The 15,615-nt window shown below is 47.1% G+C and overlaps 2 protein-coding genes across 3 annotated transcripts in view; one reads left to right on the top strand and one right to left on the bottom strand.

Moving 5' to 3' along the window:
* The window catches only part of LRIG1 (leucine-rich repeats and immunoglobulin-like domains 1), a 111,262-nt gene extending 100,832 nt beyond the window's left edge, over positions 1-10,430 (top strand). Inside the window, exons 13-19 of one of the 2 annotated variants that reach the window (XM_012638222.1) lie at positions 2,972-3,292; positions 4,671-4,952; positions 5,546-5,965; positions 6,528-6,653; positions 7,557-7,694; positions 8,346-8,630; positions 8,731-10,430. In XM_012638222.1, the coding sequence (XP_012493676.1) occupies positions 2,972-3,292; positions 4,671-4,952; positions 5,546-5,965; positions 6,528-6,653; positions 7,557-7,694; positions 8,346-8,630; positions 8,731-8,990 (1,832 nt within the window). In that variant the 3' untranslated portion in view covers positions 8,991-10,430. Of the gene's footprint in view, positions 1-2,971; positions 3,293-4,670; positions 4,953-5,545; positions 5,966-6,527; positions 6,654-7,556; positions 7,704-8,345; positions 8,631-8,730 lie in introns of both variants that reach the window. The other variant, XM_012638214.1, reaches the window with a different exon arrangement.
* Positions 10,431-11,232: 802 nt separating this feature from the next.
* The window catches only part of SLC25A26 (solute carrier family 25 (S-adenosylmethionine carrier), member 26), a 210,961-nt gene continuing 206,578 nt past the window's right edge, over positions 11,233-15,615 (bottom strand). The window contains exon 9 of the mRNA XM_012641954.1: positions 11,233-11,592. Within this exon, the coding sequence (XP_012497408.1) occupies positions 11,475-11,592 (118 nt within the window). The 3' untranslated portion in view covers positions 11,233-11,474. The remainder of the gene's footprint in view (positions 11,593-15,615) is intronic.

The following is a 15,615-nucleotide window of genomic DNA, read 5'->3' as shown; positions in this document are numbered from 1 at the left end:
GGGCCTCGTGAAGCATACGTAACTCACATGTCTTTTTACCCTGAGCCACGTGAACTATTTTTCAAGTTGCATATAACTCGTGCACAGAAAACGATAAAAAATAACAAATTTTTCATTAAATTTTTTTGTTTTTGATGTTTCTATTCTATTTTCATAATAAAACACTGTGGCCCCAGGGAAAAAAATTTTTTTTTTCAGTGTGGCAATCAGTGTGTTAAACACAGTTATTTAATACGACATGATCCAGCAGTTGCACTTCCAGGTATATATGCGAGAGAATTGAAAATACATGTATACACAAAAACTTTGTTGGAGAATATCCCATGTACCCTTCAAACGAGTATTTATTCTGCTGCTGTTAGGTGAAGTGTTCCATCGATATCTGCTAGGTCTGTTTGGTTGGTGGTGTTAAGTCTTCTCTTTCCTTGTTGATCTTCTGCCTAGTTGTTCTATCCATTATTGAAAGTGGAATATTGACGTCTACAAACTATTTTTGCCTTGTCTATTTCTCTCTTCAATTCTGTCAGATTTTATGTTTTGTGAAGTTCTGTTAGATGCATATATGTTTATAAATTTTATGTCTTCCTGATGGATGAACCCTTTTATGTTATAAAGTATTCTTTCTAGTAAAAATTTCTGTCTTAAAGTCTGTTTTGTGTGTTATTAATATGGACAGTCTAGGTCTCTTTTAGTGACTATTTGTGTATTTGCATCTAAAATGTCTCTTGTAGACAGCACATAGCTGGGTCATGATTTTTTATCCATTATAGCAATCGTTTTTAATTGGAGTATTTAATCTGCTTACTCTTAATGTAATTAATAATAAGGTATAGAGTTTGCTGCTTGCTCTTTGTTCTGTGTGTTTTATCCTTTTGTTTCTTTATTCCTCCATTACTGACTAGTTTTATATTGAATAGATGTTCTGGTATGCCATTTTAATTCCCTTTTTTCTTTTACTATACATATGTATATATGTTTAGTATTTTCTTAGTGTTTGCTATGGGGTTAAAATTAGCATCTTAAAGTAATCTAGTTCCAATAAATAATGAAGTTAACTGTGACAGTATGCAAAAAGTTTGCTCCTATTAAGATCCACTCTCCCTCATTTGTGTTATTATTGTCATACACATTACATCTTAATATAACATAAGCCCATAGACAGTTTTATAATTGTTGCTTTATGTAGTTGCTTTTTAAATCAGAAGAAGAGAGTTACAAACAAGAATACATTTATACTGTCTTTTGTACTTACCTATAATGGTGTTTTTTAATTTCTTTGTGTGGATTTGAATTACTGTTTGATGTTCTTTCAATTTAGTCATTTTGTATTTAGTATTTCTAGTAGGATAGGTCTGGTAGCGATGAATTCCTTTGGTTTTTTGATGTTTTTTTAAATCCAGGAGTATTTTAATTTCTCCTTCATTTTTGAGGGGTAATTTTGCTGGACATAGAATTCTTAGTTGCCAGTCTTTCTTTCGGTACTTGACTATGTGTGCATGCTGCCTTCTGAGCTGCACGGTTTCTGATGAGATCAGCCACTGATGTGACTGAGGATGCCCTGGATGTCGGGAGTAGCTCCTCCTCTGCTCTTTTCAAGATTCTTTGTCTGTGGCATTTGACAGCTTGACTATGATGTGTCTAGGTCTGGATCTTTGAACTGATTTTACTTGGAGTTCATTAAGCTCCTTTAGATGTGTGGATGCATGTTTTGCATCAAATCTGGGGCCATTATTTTTTCAAATACTCTTTCTGTTCCTTTTTCTTTCTTCTTTTCCTTAAACCCCCATTCTTTGTATGCTGTTATGCTTGATGCTATCCCACAGGTCTCTGTGGTTCTGTTCATTTTTCCTCGGTTTTTTCTTTGTTTCTCCCACCCTTTACCCAGGGCTTGTGTGTTAGGTGCAGATCCTCGAGCTCTGCCACAGGTGAGGAATGAGGACCACCCCGACCCAGGGCTTTCCTGCACATGTGTGTGGCCTTCTGGGTCCCCAGGCACTTGTTGCCTTTGCAAAGCCCACTATTGACATTTCATTCACCTGCTTTTCCTTTTTAGTTTTTTGGCCAACCTCTTGTCCCAACTGGTCCTGTCCCCTCAGACAGCCATGCTCTTCAACAGTGGCTACTCATCGTTTTGGTCAGATGCCCTGGAGATGAAATAGGGCTTCTCTTACTGAGCAAACTGCATTAGGGCAAACATGCAAATTCTGTGAATGGTGCTTTTCGGGTTGCTGACAGGTCACACAGGGACGGTTCTCTGAGGATGGGGATTTGGAGGCACTGCAAACACATTCTACCCCCTCAGTGGTTGCTAGGCTGCTAGTTTCAAGGCTACCATGGGGCAGGGGAGAGAGGAATGAAACTTAGGATAAAACACCGCAGAGTTCACTTTTCTTACTGAGATACAGCTATTTTCTTGAATCAACACTCCATGGATCGTTGTAAGCCTTTGGTTTTTCCAGAATTCCAGAAAAGTAGATTTTGACCACTTTTGTGGGTGTTTTCATGGTTTTAACAGAGGTGCAAATTTTTGGAAGCCCTTATTCTGAAATTCGGGACGTGCTTCACACCCCTCCTTTTGGAGTAAGGTTTGTGGGTAAGGTCTGTGCAGTCGTGACTGGTGGTATCTGACTCTGTAAGTGTGTTTGGTGTAAAAGTAAGCAGGTAAAGCCAATTGTAGTCTTCGCAAGGACACTGCTGGCTGGTTGGTTTGGTAATTGAGTACTGGTGGGTTCATTTCCAATCAAGGAGTGTGACCACAGAGGTGATCACTACTCATGGACTTACACCTGGATGAAGCCAGATAGCCATGTGCAACTCTTAGGGCATCTGGTGGGCCGAGGATGCACAGGGACCGTGAAATCTCTGCTTCCTGCTCAGTGTTGGACCCAGTTTCTCGTTAGCTTGAACAGCAGCTGGTCCCTGTGTGTACCAGGGCTCTGGGTGCCTTACAGGTTGGCCCTTCTCTCCCCAGACGACTTCCCGAAGCCACAGATCATCACCCAGCCAGAGACAACCATGGCCGTGATGGGCAAGGACATCCGGTTCATGTGCTCGGCAGCCAGCAGCAGCAGCTCCCCCATGACCTTCGCCTGGAAGAAGGACAACGAGGTCCTGGCCAATGCTGACATGGAGAACTTTGCCCACGTCCGCGCGCAGGACGGGGAAGTCATGGAGTATACCACCATCCTGCACCTTCGTCAGGTCACCTTTGGACACGAGGGTCGCTACCAGTGTGTCATCACCAATCACTTTGGCTCCACCTACTCACACAAGGCCAGGCTCACCGTGAATGGTACGGAAATGCCGTCTGTATTCTAGTGCAAGACTCCTACAAGCCACACTCCTGATTGTTCTTTTAACATAGTTTTCCATCTAGAGATGACCAAGACAGGAGACACACATGCTTCTTTGGGACACCATTAATCGTGCTGTTATGTGGGTTTGCCCAGAGCAGGTTTTGCAGATTTGAAAGTTATTCTCAATGGATTCTTTGGTTTTAGTGACTTTTTAAAATCCAGTTATTATGTTCAGTGGAATTGTGGAGCTAAGCCTTGTATTTATATCCATTTATTAGCTTCCATGAGCCATGATGCCTGATTTTCAGATTCCAAGCATCCCCCGACCTTGGGGAAGCTGCTGCTCTTTGAGTAGATGGCACAGCCCTGGAGCAGAGGCCAGCCTGGTGGGGCCAGGTCCCGGCCTCTCTAGAGGCTGTGGAGCGCAGGGCTGCTGTGAGCACCTGTCCTGAGAGGCAGTGTTTGGGGAGGGGTTTGACAAGGTTCTTTTTCCAGTCCCAGAGCTTGTCGAGGTGGCTTTCTTGAGCTCTGCAGTTTGTGGTAGTGTGTTCGGGCTAGATAGCTTGCGTAGTTAACTACCCCAACCCCGGTAACCTAACGAGATTTTCCTGGTGATTAAACCTCCAATTAAAAAGAGTTGTCTTGTGGTCATCAGAAGTGCTGGATCCGCAGGGAAGCACCTTCTTCACCACACTCTGGGTTGTTTTGCCTTACTCTGAGGGATTCCTCACTGTTTCTGGAAGACTCAGTGAACCATCAGATTCTCCACCAGAGTAACCCCGGCAGGAACGGAGGTGACGCCTGACACACGCTGCCCGCTTCCCACTGTCAGGGCGTGGCCTTCAGGCTCAGTAAACCAGTGAGCTGGGCGCTCCCTGCCTGAGTCGGGGGCAGTATGGCCCCCCCACCGCCTGTCCGAACGGGTTTCTTCCAGAGGGAGGAGGCACCCCGTTGCCTTCCCCAGGGTGGAGGCATGCTGGCCCTCCCTCTGTGATTCCTTCTTGATGGAGCAGGTGTTTTGTTCCCTGGGCTCTCTCCAGTGTGTAATTAAGTGCCAGCCCCTAACACTTATGGGGGACCCTTGTGTAGACTGATCACCTTACGCGGTACAGCAAGGGAAACGTTTATACCTTTGAGGGGGTTAAAGTCCACCTAGGTGTACAAGGAGAGGGGTCAGGGCTAGAAAATGTTCCACCTGGTGTGGGGAGGTGGGCGGGTCTTGATTCCCAGGTGGCAGTAGTGGTCCTGGGCGTTGGCACACAGGGTGGCGAGGTAGCGAGCTGGCGCCCAGGTGGGGAGGTGGGGAGGTGTGCTGACCGAGGGCTTCCCTGGCTTTGTACCTAGCTGTGCTGTACCCCTGCACATGTTTTCCAGTGTTGCCGTCATTCACCAAAATGCCTCAGGACATTGCCATCCGGACTGGCACGATGGCCCGCCTCGAGTGTGCCGCCACCGGCCACCCCAACCCCCAGATTGCCTGGCAGAAGGATGGAGGCACAGATTTCCCCGCTGCTCGTGAGCGCCGCATGCACGTCATGCCCGATGACGACGTGTTTTTCATCACTGACGTGAAAGTAGATGACATGGGGGTCTACAGCTGCACCGCCCAGAATTCCGCCGGCTCCATTTCAGCTAACGCCACCCTGAGTGTCTTAGGTTCGGCCCTTGATACGCCGTGTGTGTGTGTGTGTGTGTGAGAGAGAGAGAGACAGAGAGACAGAGACTGTTAAATATCACAGGTACCTAGAGGCAAAGTTGTCAAACTCTGTGGAGCCTGGGGTAGGTAAGCGCAGTGGGCTGTTTCTACTCTGGTTGAAATTTTGGGCTACTTTCTGAAATTTTTCTTGAACAAGTAGTTCCATCTCTTGAAAAAAAAAAAAATTGATAGCCAGTGAATTAAGAGAGTCTTCATAGGGCTTAGATGTAAAACACTCCAAGAACTGCCCTCTGAACTGAGCAGGATGGGTGTGGTCTTGGTCAAGAATTAGGACGCAGGCCTGTCACAGGACAGTTAGGGAACAGCAGGGGCTTTTGTGGCCAGAGATTAGTTCATTCTCCTTGTCAGAGCCACCCCAAGAATGTTGATGATTTAGTCATGGTGTTGGGTTTTCTGAAAAGCCTGCCACTCTGATAGAAGCTCTCGGATGGCATTTCAGTGATACGTTGGCTTGCCCTTTCTCCAGAAAAGGTGCAGCCACGGTAACCGAGGCCCAGAGAGTAACTGTAAGATCTCGGCTGACTTCTTGCAGAGACCCCATCCTTGGCGGTGCCCTTGGAAGACCGTGTGGTGTCTGTGGGAGAAACGGTGGCCCTTCAGTGCAAAGCGACGGGGAGCCCTCTGCCCCGCATCACCTGGCTGAAGGGGGGCCGCCCGCTGAGCCTCACGGAGCGGCACCACTTCACCCCGGGCAACCAGCTGCTGGTCGTTCAGAATGTGGTGGCAGAGGACGCAGGCCGGTACACCTGCGAGATGTCCAACACCCTGGGCACCGAGCGAGCTCACAGCCAGCTGAGCATCTTGCCCACCCCTGGCTGCAGGAAGGACGGGACCACCGTGGGCATCTTCACCATCGCCGTGGTGTGCAGCATCGTGCTGACGTCACTGGTGTGGGTGTGCATCATCTACCAAACCAGGAAGAAGAGTGAGGAATACAGCGTCACCAACACAGGTTGGGCGCTGCCGGCAAAGTCGAATTTCAGGGGAGGAGGGATGTTTGGGAACGAGGCTGGGTCCAGAGGCTTTGTCAAGAGTTTTGGTGTGGTCAGAACACCAGAGCCTTTGGGAATATGGAGTCACTCTGGATAGCTGAGGCACCACTCAAACTTCTAGGAACGTAACATGACATGGGAGTCCTCTCAGATCATCAGTGCACGATGGCCTCTGCTGTTTTCTTGCTCCTTGGTAATTCAGAGGTGTGCCAGGCCTGTGCCTTGTTGCCACGTGATGGGTTGTTCCTGAAATGACCTCACAGTGCCATGCTTCTGTTAGTCCCATCTCCCTTCCCACCACCGTCCTGAGTCTTGCGTGGACTCAGGTATCTGAGTGCCATGCTCTCGTGCCTGGGTGCACGGGAAGGCTAAGCGGGTTCTGGGAGAGCCTGTCACGTGCACGGACTCCGCTCTGTCTCTGCACAGCCTTGATGGTCACTGTTGGGAAATCCTGTTTCTGGGCCTGACGATGAATTTCTTGTCACTGTGACTCTGTCGTTTCATTGTCCTGTCTCCTTGCAGATGAAACTATGGTGCCACCAGATGTTCCAAGCTACCTTTCTTCTCAGGGGACCCTGTCTGACCGACAGGAAACTGTGGTCAGGACTGATGGTGGCCATCAGGCCAACGGGCACATTGAGAGCAACGGTAAGGCCTCGGCAACCATGAAGCCTAAGGGCTTCTGTTGTTTTGTTTTGGACCCAGTCTGTGTAAGCTCTGCAAGGTTTTAAAATCCTGTTCCCTAGGAAGTCACTGTGTTGGGCTTAGTGTCTCCCAGTCAGGATAAGGTAGGCTTGCCTGGAACAACAGCCGCAAAGGATGTTACAGGGCACGAAACCAGCCCATTCATTGTGTGAAGTGTCTGGGTCTGCTCTGTGTCTCAGTCAGAAAGTTCTTGCCAGGGTGAGATCCTTCCCAGCAGTGGGGGACTCTGAGCCCCTGCCTAGGACCATAAGGTTGTTCCCTCGCAGAACCGCTCATTTAACATGGCTTCACATGCCGAAAGGCTTGCCTGCTGGGGAGGTGGTGGGAGAAAACACGCTCCTCCCAGGTACCCCGGGTTAGCCTAACAATCCCTCACTGTAAAGAACATTTTTTTCTTTTTTTTTTTTCCCAAGACAAAGAGTCTTGCTCTGTTGCCCGGGTTAGAGTGCCGTGGCGTCAGCCTAGCTCACAGCAACCTCAAACTCCTGGGCTCAAGCGATCCTCCTGCCTCAGCCTCCCAAGTAGCTGGGACTACAGGCATGCGCCACCATGCCCGGCTAATTTTTTATATATATATATTTTTAGTTGTCCAGCTAATTTCTCTCTATTTTTTCAGTAGAGACGGGGTCTCGCTCTTGCTCAGGCTGGTCTCGAACTCCTGAGCTCAAACGATCCTCCCGCCTCGGCCTCCCAGAGTCCTAGGATTACAGGCGTGAGCCATCACGCACGGCCTAAGAACATTTTTTAAAAAATGACTTGGTTCTAGTAGCCTTGCCCGTTCCTTTCCTGAGGCTTACTGTGAAGCGCTAAGGCCGGGGTTTCTAAATGTGTGAGAACCCGTTGCAGGTGTCTGCCCGAGAGACGCAAGCCTCTTTCCAGAGGCCGACGCTCATGGGATTCCGTGCAGGCAGCCGAAGCTCTGTGCTGGCTACAGTAAGGAGCCGTGGAAGGTGACAGAGAAGGCTGACGGGACACCTGCTCCACGTAAGATGGGTATGAGAGGCTTTCTTCAGGAAAAGGAGTTTTTCTGAAACTGAAATTTGGGTTGATCTAGTCACTAAATGAAAGAGGGAAACGTTATTGGTCTACGACTATCTCCAAATTTGGTATTAACCCAAAACGGGAAGCTCTGGCTGCCCTCTTAATGGCAGAACAGCGCCTCCCCTAAGTAAATCTGTGGGGCGGTAAGCTGACCATGATTTTCCTAGACTTATAAGCAATTTAGATAAGGGGCGGAGCTCAAAAATGCGGAGTTTTAGTCGGTACCTTTTCACCAGAGCTCTTTTGAGGGTAAATTTCTAATTGTTCAGAAGACTCTTAACACTGTATCCTGCCAAACTGAAATGGGAATTTTTTTCCTCCTGTGATCAAAGCGGTACAACTATATTCTCTGAGTCCGAAATTAACTAAATCTGGAACACATAAACGTGAACGACCCCATTCTTCATCAGTGGCTTGGTGTGTGCCTAGTCCTTTTTCTGTGAACGTACTTTGGGGCGAGAAGGGGTATTTCTCTAGCCGATGCAAACAGGCTGTCACCCTGCAGCAGTGGGGTTAGTTCAGCGGCTTGTTCTCTGGGGGGGGACGAGACGCCGGCGGCACGCATGCTCATCCACCTTTGGCTGTGTCCTTCAGAACCTAGCGGCGCGACTGTGTGTAGCGACTGCAACGCTGACGTGGACGGTTACTCCAAGGAACAAGCCTTTTACGCCCAGCCTGTGTCCAAAGACAGTACACAGCCGAGGACACTCGGTGGCCAGGAGCCCAGTCGGAATGACCGAGAACATTCTCCACCGCAGCAGAGCAGTGAGACTGTTGACGGGTCTTGCACCGACTACAGGGAGTCTCTGTACCCCAGTAACCACGACAGAATGCTGATGGCCTTGAAGAAAAAGCCAGCGGCATCACTAGATGGAAAAGGTAACATTTTACTGCCCTCTGAGGAGTCGCCAGCAGGTGGGTTGGAAGCCACTTAAATGGCCAGGCTGGAGGGTCTGACACAGCCTCTCTTTTCTCCTAGGGGACTCTTCTTGGACTTTAGCAAGGTTGTATGAACCGGACTCCACAGAGCTACACGCTGCGTCGTCATTAACTTCGGGCAATCCAGAGCTCACGGAGGCCGCCTCGGGCTTTCCTGCCATCCCCAGCGAAGCCCAGCACTTGCTTATTTCCAATGGCCACCTGCCCAAGGCATGTGACTCTGACCCTGAGTCCACAGCACTGACAGGACAGCTCCCTGGGAACCGGAGGGTGCCACTGACGCTGGCACCGAAAAGCTAGGCTTTGTCTACCTCAGCTCTTGTCGTACCAGTCTCCGCGGGGGAGAGAGGTAGGCGAGGCCGTGAGGAAGCTTGGGTTCAAGCGTCACTGATCTGTACATAGTCCTGACTTCCACGTGGAGTGTCGGTCGTTCAAAGGACTTGCATCTGAAGCACAGAAATGCAAGAGGCTATTTGTGTACAAAAGGCAGAAAAAGTATTTGATACCATTGTACATAAGAGTTTTCAGAGATTTCATATATATTATATATCTTTTACAGAGGCTATTTTAATCTTTAGTGCATGGTTAACAAAAAATTATACAATTTCGACAATATTATTTTTCATATCAGGTTGCTGTTTAATTTTGGAGGGGGGGTGGGGCATAGTTCTGGTGCCTTAATGCATGGCTGGAATTTAGAGTCTAAAACCACATTTGTTCCCAGGAATTGGTGGGTTGGGAAGGACGGGCGGTCCTGGGATTGGTATTGCACTTCGTAGGACAGACCCGTAGCTGCTCGACAGTGTGCGTTGGAAGTAACTGCACCTCAGTGTTGCTCGCGTGGACGCTCGGGCAGCGAGCCGCCCGGGGAGCCGGAGGTGCAGCTGCCACTCACCTTTGCAGTGAGTGACTTTGACGTGTAAGTAAGTTCTTTCCTTAAAGAGTGGAATGAGGGTTGTTCACCACAAGCAACTGGTCAGAACAATTAAGCACTGCCTTTCTTCCTCCTTTGAGGCTCATTTTGTAATACAAACAAATGTGGTCTTTCGGTATCCTTTGATTCCTATTTGAGGCTTTTTATTAAGGTAAAGGCTGCTGGTGTTGGTACCTGTGGATTTTTTTCAATAGTGATGTTTTAGTTCTGCCAGTATAATTAATATTGCCTTGGGGGCTACAAAGGATAAAGTTCTTACTTTTCAGGGCTAGCTTATTGCTACTGAGAATCCAGAGCAGGCCTGTCCTCGCCGCCGTTCCCTCGCACAGAAGGATCTGGGCCGGGATTGTACACGATTCAGCCCTCCACCTGGGTTCTAGGTATATTTGCACTTTCGAGACCTGTAGCTAACCATCTTGTGAGTGCCAGTGTGTGAGTAAGTTACATTGAAACAGACAAGGTCCTTAAAAATCTCAGAAAGCAAGTTCCTTTGGCTAAAAAGCTGAAGGGGGAGGTATTGACAAAATGGTTACCTATGTTAAATTTTACTGTCCGATGTCATCACTGTTCCAAAAGGTAAGCACATTTAGAATTGTGTTCTCAATGGTTAACCGATTGTTACTTCCACAAAATATGTGAATTTGCTGCTTCTGAGAGGCAATGTGAAAGAGGAAGTATTACTTTTATGTATAAAGTTATTTATTTATAGAAATTTTGGTACAATGTACATTGAAAACCATGTAAAATATTGAAGTGTCTAACAAATGGCACTGAAGTGTCTTTAATAAAGGTTCATTTATAAATGTTCAGTGTATGGTTGGGGGTCCTTCTCCTACATACATTAACCAGCATCTCTCCATCCCATTTAATTTCAACGATTCCCTTACAAATGCAGGCATTCTGCCTTTAATTATGTTTTTCCTCAAAAAGGACAAAGAATCATATACTGTTGCTCCAGGGAAGACACAACACGGCTAGATTCCTGAGATTTCTTTCTGAATTTTTCTACACCTGGAGCTTGTTAGTCAAGCTCTAAAAATCCCAAAGTATGGTGACCTTTCCATTCCATTCCTTCTCCTTACAACAACGTTGAGCTTAAAACTCAAGGAGGCAACACTGTGCTTCCAAAGCCGGCCCAGGCCCTCCTTTCAGCCTGGAATGGAGGACAGCGGAGGGAGTTCAGCTTCCCAGCGGGAACCCACCACGCTCTCCTGCCCGGAGCCAGTTGGGCCCACTAGTCACAGGAGCTGCAGCTGCTTTCTTTCACATACCACATGGGCCGTTGGACACTTCTCTGTAAAATGATACAATCGTGTGTTTTTATAGGTGAAATCTGAAGGTAATTAAAACCAGCAGCCTGGTTACCCAGAAAGAATGCTTGCTATGCACCTGTAGTTCATTCTTTTTAAACAAAGCTCTAACCTTACACAATAGGAATTAACCCAGGGGAGAAACACCCACATACACAACTTTTTCCCTAAGTCTCCTTCCTTTTCCTAAGCTAGCCATTCTTTTCAAATTATGACCATCTTGCCATCATCAGGTGGCAGGAAATGAAAGATCAGATACAGATCAAATGAAAGCTCTGAAGAGCCTGGCCCTGACATCACCAAACTTATTTATTAAGGGGTTCTGAGAAAACTGTTCAAAGTACCGCCACGGATGTAGTTTCTTCTCTTGACTTCATCCCAGCCACCATGCACCACACACAGCACATGCTCAGTGCTGTCATCTGGGCAGAATCGGACATGAGTGCTGAGTCTTGCAGCTCAGATGGCCAAACAGCTGCTCTGCAGGAGGGTTCTCCAGCAGCGCCCTTTCCTGAAAGCGAGTGTGAGACGGTCTCTGCTTCAAGGACTCTTTTTGCCAACTTCCAACAGAAAGCTGCGCGTCCGGTCGTAAGCCCCCAGGAAGATGAAGCCGCCCAGACTGATGGCTGCCATGCGAGGGAAGACACCTGCAAATAACCTGGGGGCGGGGGGGGCAGCACGAGGAAAGATTTTTAAAATCTGTGTTAAAAAAAGGTTAAATTCCACAGCTTGCTCAACTCAATACACTATGCGCATTAAGCCTCATGTAGCACTTAAAATGCGTTTTTTTCCTTTCAGAAGGTCACTAAATTACATTCCCAAGTAGGCTTGCTGAAGTTTGAGCACAGCTGTTTGTTGGCTGAATACCAAACAGCTTCCTCGTGAACACCTACAATTAAGCAACAACTCTGTCCCAACAGTAGTTCTCTTCAAAACTTTCACACCGTTTTTTCCTTTGAGAGACGGTGAAACCGACTTTTAAAAAAAGGAGTCAAAGGGCCGAATCCTAGGGGTTGGTCCCTCCAGTGAAGACACTTTTGGACAACTGCTGCTCTCCCCACTGACTCGGTCACTTTTGTCCTCAGAGACCCACAAATGTGATGCCACCGCAAGGAAGCAAACCTCCATGGCCGCCTTGTTTTCTTTTTCCATCTAAGTAGGAGTGAAAGGTGAGTGGGCTCCGGCTGGGCGGGCAGCAGTGCCTTGTCACTGGGATTCATTCTTTAAAAACCCTCCCCACCTATGCACAGGCACTGATTTGCTCAAAGATGTTCATCGTGGCATTAAAAAAAGAAAGTGCGCAAATGGCCTACTTGTGGTTATATATAAGTAAGGTATAGCGTAGTATAAACACAGTGATGACTATGCAGCTGCCAAGAATGAGGCAGTCCCTGGGTCTGCCTACCATAAAAAAAAAATTACAAAATCAGCTTTTTAAAAAAATCAGGGCCCAGAGCTGTACACATAATACAACTGCACATCTGCAAAATGTGGGAGGGACGTGGCCTAAACTGTGAGCAGCTGCTGTCTCAGAGAGCAGGATTCCAGGAGACGTTCCCTGCTCACACTTCCGTAACACCTGAACCTTTTCTTTACCACAAGTACAGACGTACCTTGGACACACTGTGGGTTTGGTTCCAGACCACTGCAGCGTAGTGAATACTGCGATAAAGTGAGTCACACAAATTCTGGGGTTTCCCAGTGCATATAACACTAATGTTTACACCATCCTGCAGTCTATTAAAGTGTGCAACAGCTTTATGTCTTAAAGAAAAACAATGTATATTCCTTAATTTAAAACTACCATACTGCTAAACAATGCTAACGATCATCTGAGCCTTCACAAGTCACTCTTTTTGCTGCTGGAGGGTCTTGCCTTGATGTTGACGGCCGCTGACTGATGGGGTGGTGGTTGCCGAAGGGTGGGTGGCTGTGGCAGTTTCTTAAAATAAGACAACAGTGACGTTTGCTGCATCATTTGATGGCGTTTTTCCCACGGTAGATAACTACTTCCAACATCAGAGTCAAACCCTGCCGCTGTTTTATCAGCTAAGTTTATGGAATACTCCGAGTCTTTTGCTGTGGTTTCAACAGTGTTCACAGCATCTTCACCAAAAGCACATTCCACCTCAGGAAACTACTTTCCTTGCTTACATCCATAAGAAGCAACTTCTCATCCGTTCAAGTTTTATCATGAGATCGCAGCAATTCAGTCACACCTTCAGGCTCCAATTCTAACTCCAGTTCTCTTGCTATTTCCACATCTGCGGTTACTCCCTCCCCTGGAGTCTTGAACCCCTCGAAGTCATCCATGAGGGTTGGTAATCAGCTTCTTCCAATCACCTGTTCACAGCGGTATTTTGACCTCCTCCCATGAACTACAAATCTTTTAAGGGCATCTAGAATGGTCAGTTCTTTCCAGGTGTTCCATTTACTTTGCCCAGGTCCATCAGAGGATTCACTGGCTATGGCAGCCACAGCCTTATGAAATGTATTTCTTAAATACTAAGACTTGAAAGTCAAAATTACTCGATCCATAGGCTGCAGAATGGATCTTGTGTCAGCAGGCATGGAAACAACATTCATCTCCTTGTACATCTCCATCAGAGCTCTTGGGGGTGACCAGGTGCATTGTTAATATGCAGTAATATGTATGTATTTTTTAGAGACAAGGTCTCACTCTGTCACCCCGGGTGGAGTACAGTGGCACCATCACAGCTCACTGCAGCCCTGAACTCCTGGCTGGGCTCAAGTGATCCTCCTGCCTCAGCCTCCTGAGTAGCTAGGACTACAGGCATGTGCCAGCATGCCAGGCTAATTTTTAAAAAACTTTTTTGTAAAGATGGGGTTCTTGCTATATTGCCCAGGCTGACACCAAATTCCTGGCCGTAAGAGATCCTCCTGCCTCACCTCAGCCTCCCAAAGCAATGGGATTACAGGTGTGAGCCACCATGCCTGGCCAGCAATAATATTTTAAAAGGAATCTTTTTCTCTGGGCAGTAAGTCTCAACAGTGGGCTTAAAATATTCAATAAGCCATGCTACAAACATGCTGTCACCCAGGCTTTGTTGTTTCATTTATAGCACACAGGCACCGTTGATTTAATGTAATTCTTGAAGGTCCTAAGATTTTCAGAATGGTCAATGAGCACTGGCTTCAACTGAAGGTCACCAGCTGCATTAGCCGCTATCAAGAAAGTTGGCCTGTCCTTTGAGGCTTTGAAGCCAGGCATTGACCTCTCTCTGGCTAGGAACGTCCTAGATGGCATTTTCTTCCAACAGAAGACTATTCCATCTACACTGAAAAACTGTTGTTTAGTGTGGCCACCTCCATCAATGATCTTAGCTAGATCTTCTGGATAACCTGCTGTGGCTTCTCCATCAGCACTTTCTGCTTAACCTTGCACTTGCGTGTTCTCGAGATGGCTTCTTTCCTTAAGTCTCATGAGCCGACTTCTGCAGCTTCCTCACCTCTCAGCCTTCACAGAATTGAAGAGTCAGGGCCTTGCTCTGGATTAGGCTTTGGCTTAAGGGAATGTCGTGCCTGGTTTGATCTTCTATCAGACCACTGAAACTTTCTCTTGTGTCAGCAATAAGGCTGTTCCACTTTATCTTTCGTACGTTCCCTGGAGTAGCACTATTAATGTCTTCAAGGACCTTTCGTTTGCCTTCACAAGTTGGCTAATTGGTGCAAGAGGCCTAGCTCGACTTTCATCGTGCCTCCTCTCTAAGCTTAATCATCTCTAGCTTTTGATTTAAAGTGAGAGACGTGAGACTCTTCCTTTCATTGAACACTCACAGGCTGCTGGAGGGTTATTACCTGGCCTAATTTCAATACTGCTGTGTCTCAGGGAACAGGGGGGGTCTGAGGGGAGGAGGAGAGAGGGGGGAAGGCAGGTCAGGTCAACAGAGCAGTCGGAACACACACAATATTCAGCAGTTAAGCTTGCTGTCTTCTAGGGGTGCTGTACATGGCACCCCAAAATGATTACAACAGTAACAAGTATCACTGAGTACAGATAATAAGAGATAAATGAAAAGGTTTGAAATATTGCAAGAATTACCAAAATGTGACAGACACGAAGTGAGCGCCTGCTGCTGAAAACACGGCACCCACAGACCCGCTCCGTACACAGCTGCCAAACCCTTCCACTTGTAAACCGCCTATCTGAGAAGCACAACAAAGCCAGGTGTGCCTGTATTACTTTTGTAAGCAGAAAAACAAAGTTACAGAATCAGAACTGATCGGGTGTCGGGAAGAAAACTGAAATGGTCGCGTTACGCCAACAGTAGTTGTGAACCCTTTAAGATACGGGCAGATATTTTTTCCCATTCTGTGGGCTGTCTATTCACTCTAATGATAGTTTCCTTGGCAGTACAGAAGCTTTTTAATTTGATTAGATCCCACTTATTTACTTTTGTTGCTGCGGCGATTGCTTTGGGGGCCTTCTTCAAGAATTCCTTACCTAGGCCGATGTCTGAAAGGGTCCCAACATCTTCATTTAGAATTCTTAAGGTTTCGTGCCTTAGGTTTAAGTCTGTTATCCATCTTGAATTGATTTCTGTGAGAGGTGAGAGGTAGGGGTCTAGTTTCAGTCTTCTGCATGCAGCTATCCAGTTTTCCCAGCACCACTTACTGAAAAGAGATTCTTTTCCCCAGTGTATGTTTTTGTCAGCTTTGT

Source organism: Propithecus coquereli, unplaced genomic scaffold (genome assembly GCF_000956105.1).
Source record: "Propithecus coquereli isolate 6110/MARCELLA unplaced genomic scaffold, Pcoq_1.0 Scaffold1, whole genome shotgun sequence".
Taxonomy (NCBI): Eukaryota; Metazoa; Chordata; class Mammalia; order Primates; family Indriidae; genus Propithecus; species Propithecus coquereli.
Note: the sequence above shows the minus strand (reverse complement) of the source record. Positions and strands in the feature narration are given on the sequence as shown.